Source organism: Hippopotamus amphibius, chromosome 4 (genome assembly GCF_030028045.1).
Source record: "Hippopotamus amphibius kiboko isolate mHipAmp2 chromosome 4, mHipAmp2.hap2, whole genome shotgun sequence".
In the NCBI taxonomy this organism is placed as follows: Eukaryota; Metazoa; Chordata; class Mammalia; order Artiodactyla; family Hippopotamidae; genus Hippopotamus; species Hippopotamus amphibius.
The window spans coordinates 133,791,997-133,804,256 of NC_080189.1; the positions used below are offsets into that span (position 1 = coordinate 133,791,997).

At 42.7% G+C, this 12,260-nt stretch overlaps 1 protein-coding gene across 18 annotated transcripts in view; it reads right to left on the reverse strand.

The window, feature by feature from the left end:
* Positions 1 to 12,260, reverse strand: part of SVIL (supervillin) — a 153,463-nt gene that overhangs the window by 68,642 nt on the left and 72,561 nt on the right. For 14 of the 18 annotated variants that reach the window (XM_057733335.1, XM_057733338.1, XM_057733343.1 and 11 more), the window contains one exon: positions 1,580 to 1,660. The exons of the other annotated variants lie outside the window; for them this stretch is intronic. In XM_057733335.1, coding sequence (XP_057589318.1) covers positions 1,580 to 1,660 — 81 coding nt within the window. The remainder of the gene's footprint in view (positions 1 to 1,579; positions 1,661 to 12,260) is intronic. 18 annotated transcript variants of the gene reach the window in all.

Genomic DNA, 12,260 nt, shown 5'->3' on the forward strand with positions numbered 1-12,260 from the left:
GAAGAATGTTAGAAAAAAAAAAAAAAGATATTTGTTGAAAGAATTAATGCACTGGACATGTTCTCCCCTCTGGAATTGCCATTAGGCCCTCAGTTAAAAACTAATCTAAAAAGGGAGGGCTCTGGTTGTTTCCAGAGCTATTTAAATATCTGAGAGCAAAACTGAAATCCATTTGAAAAGCTACTGTACAAGCAAAGTAGCTAAGAGCATGGACTGTGGGTCCCAGGAGACCTCTTTTCAAAGCCTGACTCAGCCAGTTGGAGCTGTGTGGTCTCAGGTAACCTACCTGCCCCAGCTGCTTTACCTTTTAAATGGAAATAATAGTAACAAGATGTAATGTGATGTCTGCAAAGTACCTGGCTTAGTGCTTAGCAAAGAGTAAACATCCAATAGTGCAAACTAGTTCTTATTTTTACTTTTTTAAAATACCACGTAGTGAGGAAGAAGAAACCATTCGAACTGCTTATGAATGGAGTACTGACTGGGGATAATCTTTAAAAAGTAAAGAATGCTTTTGAAATGGGAAAAATGATTTCTTGGGGAATATAAACCCTTTATTAACTTAAGATTCGTCATCAAAAATAATTTTTTTATTTAATAATGTTTATTTAATAATGTTTCTGATCCTCATTTTTTGGAAGGGACGATTTTCTTAAATGAGAAAGACAGCCTGCTAAATTTGATATAAATGCTTCCGTGTTTTTCAACATAAGATGCAGGATATAAACCTATAGTTCATTAAAGAAAAATGAAAGACACACACAAAAGGCAGTTACTATGAACAATTCAGAGGGAGAAAAAAAGCATTCTGAGTTGTTATTTTTCCCAGAGACTAGCCAGTGTTGGAGGTTTTCATATTTACAAGCTTTGCTAATCAAAAGGCAGCTGAAATGCGGTTCAAGTTCTCCTGCGGAATGTGTCCTTCTCATCAGAGACAATCTGAATGTTGTCCTCGGCCAAGAACAAAGTGACTGTTAGAAACTCAATATATGGGTGCTTTGTCCTGCCAGTGACTTACTCATTCTTGCTCCTTCTGCCTCTCCCTGCCCCCAACCTTAAAAAGGAACCGAGAGGGGGTTTTGTCTGCTTTGAAAACCACATGCCCTAAATGTAGTTGTGGAAATGAACAACTGGTTGAGAGACAGGCAACAGGGAAAGAAGGAGGCTGGAAGGGCAGGGCCGGGGTGGGGGTGGGGGGCCTGTCGACCAGATGGGATGCTGGCTGATTAGCCTGATGCAGCGGGGGCAGCCCAGAGATGCTGGTTATGTTCTCACCACCGCCTCCTCCTGGCAGCCTGTGAGTGGCGACAAAGGAGAAAAGCCAGAGGTGTAGGCAAAAGATTTTTCAAAAGAGAAGCAGAGGGAAATACTATTGATATTAGCAGGGATTAGGGCAGTAGCAAGAGAAAAGCAAATGATTAGAAAGTCATTTCCAGCAGCCCCTTTTGAACACGTGACTTTCAAAAAGCCCTGCCACCAAAAGGAGGGCCAAGGAGAGTTAGTTTCGGTGACGTGCGGGACATAAGGCAGCTGGACCAGAGACGCAGTCACTGAGCACAGGCCAGAGCTTGGGAGATACCTGGAAGGCCAGTTGATAAGTGAAGGTGTGTCCCCTTCGGAATCTTTCTGGAGAAACCACTCATGTTTGGGTTTCCCGGTACTATTATGTACAAAAAACAAAACTTCAGGTAACGTCTATGAAAATGTCGACACACACAGACTTAATAATTATAATTTAAAACCCTCAAGGCTGAATTTTTCTTAAGTAAAGAATAATCCTGGCTTTTGAAAATGTCTAAGCACGTTTCCCACGGGGTTTCTCTTCAGTTCATGGAATTTCCAGGATGTTTGGTTCACTACTGAAATCAAGAGATAGAATAAGTATATCTGAAGCCACCAAGCACAGTATTTCTCGGGTCATTTCAAAGTATCAGAAGTCACATTCTGCCCACAAATACCAGACAATTACTCTTGTAAGAAGTTGGATTAAAAATATAAATTAATTTATCATCTATAATTCTGTTACGGTACACTGGTAAATAGCCAAATATAAAGATAGTGTCCATGTAAAACAATGCATATCAAAGGTAATAAATTAAAAAATTCAATAAGATCATATCTTTAGTTGCTACTCTACATTTTCCTTTTATATTTACCACTGAATAACGCAGCCGACATAACAGTTACCAAAGAGTAACGCAAGTCCATTCGATAAATGTTTATTGAGTTCCAACTATGTGCAAAGCCCTGAGCTGGGCTCTGAGAAGTAGCAAAGGTGAATCAGGAGTCCTGCCAGCCATTAAAAAACTTACACCATGCTAGGCAAGACAATATAGGATTTACACATTCACTCTCAATGCAGAATCAAATACAATGCAAGGTTGAATGTGACAAAGTAATAATGCCAGGCTGAAGATATCTTACCAAAAAATCATAGGCAAGGAAAACCCTGTGATCACAGGAGGAATACTCAAACCACTGACCTGTACCCTCTTACAATGCAGAAAGGCAGCACGGAAATTCTACGTGCTACTTAAAATGTTTACCAGCTTAAAACCTCACCAACCTACTTGTAAGAGTCCTTCGATACCAGGCTGTAAACACATTTCAGATCAAAGTATTTTCCCAAAGAAGAGAATAATAATTAAAATTCTCTTAATTTTCTAAAATCATTTTAATTTGGGTTTTGGTTCAAGCTCACAGGCAAGAACCTATCAATCATCACTAGTGTGCATTTTGTTGCCACCACTGAAATCTGTCACAATTCGGCGTGGACATCTGTTCTCCAGTCTTTCAATACCCAAAGCCATTACCTCACTTCCCTGTCTCCAGTATTATAGCCATTTAGCCTGTGGTAAATAAAAAATTCAGATTATGGGAAGCCATTTTATTTCCAACAATAAACAGTCTAATTTCTCAACATTTATGTAAACATAGGAATAGTTTGGCAAATCCTCTGTAGCTCAGAAAGGGGGCAATCGATGAAGCTCAAGATATAGAGGAAGAAGAGAGAGTGATGGATATTTGCTTTTTTTTTAAAGATTAAAAAAAAAAATTTATTTATTTATCTGGCTGTGCCAGGTCCTAGTTGTAGCATGCAGGATCTTTGTTGTAGCATGTGGGATCTAGTTCCCTGACCAGGAACCGAACCCGGTCCCCCTGCACTGGGAACACGGAGCCCCGGACACTGGATCACCAGGGAAGTCCCAACGGATACGCGGTTTTGAAAATCATCAGTTAATAACTCACATGCCTACATCCCAGAGTTACTTTAAGGCTCAAATCCTTTTTGTACAATAAAGTGCTTTGCAAAGTGACATATGCTATACAACTTTCTGAATACAACTTTCATTAATCAGAATAAACCTTGGTCCATATCATCCTAAAAAATTACCAGGCCACTTATAAGTTCTTGGGATATAATGTACAGCATGGTAAATATAATTAACACTGCTGTATTTTATATATGAAACTTCTTAAGAGGAAAGCCTAAGAGTTCTCATCACAAGGAAAACATTTTTCTATTTCTTTGATTTTGTATCTATACGAGATGATGGGTGTTCACTAAACTTAGTGTAGTAATTGTTTCACAATGTGTATAAGTCAAATCAGGATGCCCTGCGCCTGAAACTTACACAGCGCTCTTTGTCAATTACATCTCAATAAAACCAGAAGAAGGAAAAAAACAAAAGAAAGACAAAGACAAAAGCAAATAAAATTATCAGGGACTCGTTTAAGAACATGTAGAATTAAGCATCTGTAAAATTAGAATCATACCCAGACCCAGGGGGCCTGCCAGGATCCATTTGTCCATTAGATGCAGAACTAGCCGAAAAGCCAAATAACTTCGACCATCACGGTGGATACTCCAATACCGACATATCATATATGATGAAAACAAGTGTATGACAAGAAATAAACAAACAGATGCCTTCACAATGCTGGTCTCCCCTTTGCCCTCCCGCTCGTAGATGACGCAGCCCTGCACGTTTGTGAGTTCCTGGTGAGCTACCTCCCTCCCGCTCGGAAAGCCGTTCACGTGGCTGTAAGGGGTATGGATCCAGCCGCACCTGGAGGGCCTGGGTTTGCCTTCAGTAAATTCAAAGCAGGGGGGATTCAGAAGAGCATTTCTCCAAGGGAGGCTTTCAGGACTCTTGAGGTTGGCCAAGGCACTTACTAGGGTGAGGTTTTCTGCCATTAAATCCAGGAAAACAGTGGGGCGGGTGGGGAGAGACCTGAATGTAATGAAAGCCCTACTGTCCACAAGGCTGACCTGGGCACTTGGTCTACTCTGTATCACGGAACGTGGCTACCTCTCGGCCCTTCTCTGACTCACGCGCAGCAGCAGGTGGCTGCTCCCTTCACCTGCCTCCTACCTCACTCCTCACCTTCCCTGTTCATCCCTCCTCCCCACCTGCCCCTCTAGAGCTCGGGGGCCCCACAGGTCTGTCTCCTTTCCTCCTCCTCAACGATCTCACCAGCTCTCACTCCCCTGCTGACTGTCTGTCAATGGTGTCTCTCCATCCGCTCCCCTCCACCCTTGAACTCAGGCTCTTGGATTCATTTCCACTTGGGTACCTAACAGACATCTTAAAGTTTATGTGTCCAAAACACGAACTCTCAATTTCCCTCCAAACTCAACTTGTACTGGAGTTTTCCCTATTTCAGCAGATGGCAACGCCCTGCTCTCAGCTGCCCTGGCCAGAAAACTGAGACTCACCTTTGGATCCTCTGTTTCTCTCTTATGTCACATCCAAGCCATCAGCAGATCCTACTGGTTCTCTTCAAAAGATGACCTCTTTTCACTACCTCTGCTGCTTTTGTGTGAGTTCAAGCCACCACCCCTCTCACCTAGATTACTGAGAGGATCGCTTAATTATTCTAGCTGTTTTCATGGTTGACCACCTACCAGGTGTGCAGCCAGAGTAATCATCTTAAAATGGAAGGTGGATTGGTCGTTCTTTTCTTGGAAACCCTTACACGGCTGCACACATCATCTAGAGCAAAACCCAAAGCCCTCTCAATGGGTGACAGGTCCCCCTGCTCTGCCCACCCTACCCATCTCATGGATGTCACCCCATCCCTCCACCCCCTCCATGCTCCTGCCTCACTGGTGACTGGGGGTCAGCCTTGAACGCTCTACACATAGTGCCCACTCAGGGCTCTGCAGGGGCTGTTTCTCCTGGACCATGCACCCCCACAGCTGCACGGGTCACTGCCTCTTTATGTAGGTCCCTGCTCCACTGTTATCAGAGAGATTTTCCTAACCACTTGACATCAAATAGCAACCCCAATCGTTTCCTTTTTTAAACGATTTAAAAATTTTTTAATTATTTATTCTTTGAAGTACAGTTGATGTACAATGTTGTGTTCCTTTCTCCTGTACAGCAAAGTCAGTTATACATACACAAACATTCTTTTAAAATTTCTTTTCCATTATGGTTTGTCACAGGATATTGAATATAGTTCCCTGTGCTCTACAGTAGGACCTTCTTTTTCATCCTATATCATAGTTTGCATCTGCAAACCCCAAACTCCAATCCATCCCTCCTCCACCCCCTGCCCCCTTGGCAACCACAGGATGTTCTCTGTCTGTTTCAGTCTCTTCCTTCTAATTAAAAGCAAGCCTTGGCTCCCCAAAACAGTGAACTGAAGTACAGCACGGATCTGGCTAATTCACAGGCACCCTAGGGAACATAATGGAAGTTTGGGACCGAGTTTTCAACCACAGAGCACTGCGGGGTGCTGAGGGGGGGCCCAGACTCATATGAAAAGATACATCATCTTATAAAAGTACAAAATTTATTTCCGGGGCCTGGAGGGCACTGTTTTGAAGACATAATAATAGCAGGTGAGTGTTTTAAAATATGGGAAAAAAGTCACATCTGGAGAGTGGCAATGAAGCCATGGGGTCTTTTCTCTTTATTTTTTAAATTTTGCATGGATGCTGTTATTTTTATGTGTCTCAACATTATGCTTAACTATTTTTGAATAATGAAGGCTTGGTGAAAAAGTTAACAGTGGGAAGGATTAGTTTCACAGAAACAATGAGTTGAATATATGATACTACCAGCCTATGAGAGCTAAGTGAGGTCCTTACAAAGTCAAGAATCAGTGTTCAATGTTGGTGTACAGAGGCACAGCGGTGATGAGACCTTTTCTCTCTTGATGGGGTAGTGGTTATACATTTCCTGAAATTCACCAGTCTGTGTCCTTAAAATCCTATGTTCATTTTGATGTAAATTATACCTCAGTTTAAAAATATATCACTGTTGGGACATGGAGAACAGACTTGCGGTTGCCAAGGGGGAGGATGGGGAAGGGATGGATTGGGAGTTTGGGATGAGAAGATGCAAACTAGTATATATAGGATGGATAAACAAGGTCCTACTGTATAGCACAGGGAACTATATCCAATACCCTGTGATAAACCTAATGGAAAAGAATATGAAAAAAAATGTATCTATATGTATAAGTGAATCCCTGTGCTATACAGCAGAAATTAATGCAACATTGTAAATCAACTCTACTTCAATAAAATTTAAAAAAATATCTCACTGTTGGATTATAGAGTGAAGCCTTCTTGAGTAAGCAAAAGGTAGAAATAAAGTCTTCTTGGGGCAGAAGCAAGATAAACATGTGAGAGAACCAATTTCTTCCAAGTTCCCTCAGGGCTAATCTCACTGCTGAAGGTCTAAACGCTGCAATCTTGGCCAAGAATGGGCTACAGGTTTGTGCAGACAGACTGGATAGCTGGAGGGAAGGGCTGGGTCTGAGGCAGGGGCTGGAGTGGCCTTCCAAGGGGATCAAGTTTCCTGTTCCCAGATCTACTTGGCTTTCCAAGTCTCCTGCTTGGCTTCTAATGAAGTAACTGAGCAAAGTAAAGCAGGGACTCAACTGCCTTGGTCCTGAGACCAGCATAGAATCAGCCTTTCGGGGCTGGAGACTGAGTTCTCAACGCTCCCAAAGCAGCTAGCGGCTTTCTGGCTCATGTTTCACAACACCCACTCACAGCTGACCAGTATTTATGGGCACTCGGACTCAAGACCCCATACAAGGATTCCAAGCCCAGACAAAGTGGAAAGAGCCTGGTAGTATAAACAAGGGCTACTCCAAGCGTGTTCTGCTGATTGGGATCACTGGTCCACAGTTAGATAAAAGGCTTGGACCAGAATGTAAATAATCGTCCCTAAGCCCGCTGTGCAGTTCAGTGACATTTTCTTCCCAGCACGACTTTCTTGAGGAAGGAAATGACCCATGACTTACATTCCTTGCAAGTCCCTTATACGTTGTGGGCTGATAAACGGTTTGCAGATTGGCTATGTCAAGCAGCACTGCTATCGTCTCTTGACACTTTATGAAGACACGGAAAATAGCAGAACATTCATTTAGAAGTGACTGAAGGAGCCCCTTGGTATGTGTTAGATGCTGGGAAGGAGATAGGAAAGTGACTGAGACATGGTATCTACACTTCCTGTGAGACTTCCACTAAAGCGACACTATCAGTGAGATCATCCTTAGCAACCTCATGAACTGGCTTCATACCAGATTCATGGCGCCATGTTTGGGAATCTTGACAAAACCGCAAACATCCTTTTCTGGGTGTGTCAGCTTGGCTGTAGGCTGTTATGAAGTTAGATGTCCCTCTTCCTGAGACACGAGGTGCAGGTGAAGCTGCATTTGTGAGACACCTCATTTGGTTCATGAGCTCTTTCTCTCCTTTCCCCCTTTTGGCAGAATCATCATTAACCAGAAGCCAGACTGATCACGTTAGGGCTCCCTATGCCAAGTCACGCTTCAGCTTTATAAAAACCGCACTGGGAAAAGGACAACCTGATCATGAGAAGAACAGACTGGGTTGGGAATCTAAGCAGCAGAGACTATGTAATAGACTCCCAAAATGACTCTGGTTTCTGTTAAGACAGACAGACGGTTATACAAACATGGAGAGGTCAAGAAAGCAGGGAAGATGGGAAGGTGGACTCTCTGAATGTGCTCTCATTGGTCGAATGAGATACCCAGATGCAATCTGACCACTGCAGAGCACAGGTGGACCAGCGCTACCTGTGCTATTGGCGGTTTACATTCATTAATGTCCCCCAAGATTGGACTAGCCATCTTGGCAGTCACATAAAGAACGTACTGTCCGGTTTACTGTCGGGCTTCCTAGGTGGCGCGGTGGTTGAGAATCCGCCTGCCAATGCAGGGGACACGGCTTCGAGCCTTGCTCCAGGAAGATCCCACATGCCGCGGAGCAACTAAGCTCGTGCGCCACAACTATTGAGCCTGCGCTTTAGAGCCCGTGAGCCACAACTATTGAGCCCATGTGCTGCAAGTACTGAAGCCCACGCACGTAGAGCCCATGCTCTGCAACAAGAGAAGCCACGGCAATGAGGAGCCCATGCACCACCATGAACAAGTAGCAGCCACTCACCGCAACTAAAAAGAAAGCCCGCGCACAGCAAAAAAGACCCAACACAGCCAATAAAATAAATAAATAAATTTATATTAAAAAAAAAAGAACTTACTGTCAACTAAAACTCCTAGGTCTGTTTCCCATGAACTGCTATTAAATCAGGTTTCCCCAATCCTGAACTTGTACACTGATTTTCTTTTTTTCCGTTCTAAATACAGGACTTTCTTAAATTTCATCTTAGTTTCCAACCATTGTTCCAGGTACATGTGCCCTCTTGCCTCCATGCTCCTGTTTTCTCTTTCTTCTCTCTCTCTCACCCTCCCTCTGATCTCTTCCCTCTCTATCCCTCCTCCTCCCCCTCTCTCTTTTTTCCTATCATCAAATTTATTTACAATCCCTCCTTCAGATATGTGACTACCCTATCATCGGTATTTTGCAGATCATCTAATGAAATGCCAAAGAGGAGCAAGTTAAGGACAAAGCCCAACCTGGAACCACAGACCTCATCATCTCATGCCTGTGTAACTGCAGCTACCTCTTTAGTGACCTCCCTGATTGGAATCCATTCTCCTTCAGACCAATCCCCCACATTCCTCCAGAGCAATCTTTCTCAAGTACATAACTAAGCATCCTTGCTTTAAAATCCTTCAGACACTTGCACTGAACTGTCCACAAGGAGAAGGCCAAATGCCTTGTCGTAATATGCTGCATGGTTGGTCCCCACATGGCTCTCCCACTTCATCCCATCCCCCTCCTTCTAGGTCACCTGAAGCAGCCTCCCCTCCACGTCTAGCAAACTCACCACATCCTTTAGGACTTGGTTCAACTATGACCACTTCTCCAAGGGGGATGGATGAATACCTCATCTTGGTATTACCATGGCAACCAACCTTGGGCTCTATAACCTTATTTACCCCACTGTGTGTAGTTATCTCCCACACTTTAAAAAAAAAAAAAAAAAGACATGCCCACCCAGGAGCACAGTGCCTGGCACAAGACAGTTTTCTTAAACGAATAGCTAAACACTTCAGAGCTGAAATTAACCCATAAATCAAGACCTCTGAGATCTGGGTGGATGGACAGATGTCTACTGAGTTTGAGTCCCCCCAGAATACAAGTTTTCATTTTGTTTATGGGGATGAGGCTTTTAAATACCTTATGTAAATCCACACAAATGCTTTCTACAACATCCCTGATCTTCTTTCCTAAAGTTTCTAACCTTCAAAGGGCAAAAACAGCAAACTCTTTTCCACTATGATGGAAAATAGAACTAACATTAACAACAAGAGCAGCGTGTCATGGAAAGAACTCCGATGGATTCAGAGACCTTGAATGACCAGATCACGGACTCAGCTATACGGTCTTAATCCAGCTACTTAAGTTCCTTAATCTTTAGGGCTTTTTCTCCATGCATAGTATAGATTTTTAAACTAAATAATCTCCTGGGTTACTTTCGGTTCTAAAAGTTTAAGGTTCTTTAACATAGAGTATCTATTTTGTGGGGTCCTGGGGTAAGCCAGCTCTCCAAAGGGCAGAGGTTACCTCCCTGGGAGAGGGCTATAGGGTTACTGCTGATGAGATGGTGACCTTGAGTGTAACAGAACTTTTTTATGATGTGGCAACTGCCTGGCAGAGAATTATATCACCAGGAAATAAGAACTCACCCCAAGTTGTCACAGACAGGAGTTGCTCTGGGTTTGTATTTCTAAGTATACAATATAACAACATGCTTTAACTCCCCATAACCCGTAAGAGTTAACAGGCGAAAAAGTTCCTGCCACCAAAATGAAGTCAAATCCAGTGGAGTAAAATTAGTTTCACCCTGTGGGTGTCCAGCTCTAATTATATAACAGCTCCTAATTATAAAACATGATTCAGCTTAAGAAGAATGGCTATTAATTTCAGCATCTCATTAAAATGAACAGTTCATTCGCCGAAAGCTGCTTGTTGGGAAAAACTGCTAATGATTGCTTTGTATATTCACAGGGGCATGTGAAGGTACACAGGCACAAGCCCACAGGCAAAATTTTGCATTTTAAAATGTGAAAGACATTTGCATGTTTAGGGCATCCCAGCTAGTATTTGGGGTGACACAGTCTTACTTCGTTCAGTGGACAGAAATAGATACTTGGCAGTGAAAAGAGAATAAAATGAAGAAAAAAAAAAAAAGGCAATGACTTAACCATAAAAATAGCCCAAAGATAGAAGAAGAGGGCAAGGAGTGATGTCTGGGGATACAGGGACTGAAAGGTGAAAGTGATCTTGTTGCCGATACAAAAACAGACGTGTGAAGTACCCAGCAGTCTCTTTAGAGACTAGATCCTCAGAGATCTCTGTTCCCATGACAATCTGCCCCAACGCAGAGTCTGCGCTAGGAATCCTGCTGTGGTAGAGGCAGGAGCTGACCCAGGAACTCGATGGTCAAAAGGCAGTTGCCTCCCTCAGCATCGCTCTAATTAACTAAAACAATGAGCTTGAGGCCCTGGAGATGGTTTTTAGATGCAAACCTCTCACTGGGAGATGCGCAAACAATCAGAAATAGAGGATAAAAGTTCCAATTCAAAAAGATACATGTACCCCTATGTTCACAGCAGCACTATTTACAATAGTCAAGACATGGAAACAATCTAAGTATTTATCAATAGATGAATGGATAAAGATGTGGTGTATATATGCACATGCGTGCACACACACTGGAATATTACTTAACCCCGAAAAAGAATGAAATAATGACATTTGCAGCAACATGGATGGTCCTAGAAATTATCATATTAAGTGAAGTAAGTCAGAAAGAGAAAGACAAATATCACATGATATTACTTATATGTGGAAGCTAGAATATGACACAAATGAACATATCTACAAAACAGAAACAGACTCACAGACATAGAGAACAGACTTGTAGTTGCCAAGGGGGAGGAGAGGTGGAGGAGGGAAGGATTGGGGGTTTGGGATTAGCAGATCTGAACTATTATATGTAGGGTGGATAAATCACAAGGTCCTACTGTAAAGCACAGGGAACTATACTCAATATCCTGTGATAAACCACAATGAAAAGAATATGAAAAAGAATATATATATGTATAACTGAATATATGTATATGTATAACTGAATATATGTGTATGTATAACTGAATATATGTATAACTGAATGTATAACTTTGCTGTACAGTGGAAATTAACACAACTTTGTAAATCAACTAAGCTTCAATAAAATTAAAAATAAAACAAAACAATTTTCTGAATTAAAGAAAGAAAGAAAGGAATAAAGAAAGAAAGGATAAGACTGCTGTGTAATCCCTTCCTAGTTGGCCGGAGTCTGCTGTCACAGTGCTGCAGAGACAGACCATTCTGGAGGATGCCCTGGTCTATCTTCCCAGCCAATGCACAGCTCTCTGGTGCCAGGGAAGCCCTGCCCAAACCATCATTCACCAATGGCGGCTGCCCGCCCCGCCCCGCCCCCCCCCCCGCCCGGTCAAATGTCAGCATCAGCTCTGCATGAAACCCCTATCACCATTATGTGGCCACAAATGATACAGTTTGCTAAGCGGGAGAAGGAGTGGTAGGGATCCTAGAAGAGTAATTAAAAAAAAAAAAGCCAGGGTTTTCTAGAGCAGGTCACCACTAGGAAACGACGTGTGATTCTCTTCTTTCCAACCACGTAGGGAAGTATAGATACTCAGGAGAATGGCAGGTATGGGGTTCGGAGTAGTGAGTGAGGCTCTCCACTCACAGAAGTAGCCGAGATGGTGTATCTTATTGCTTTTAAAATTAAGAGATACGCCAAGCAGCAAATTCAACAAGAGCTTTGAATTCAGGATTTCTAATAGAGGTCAGATTTTTA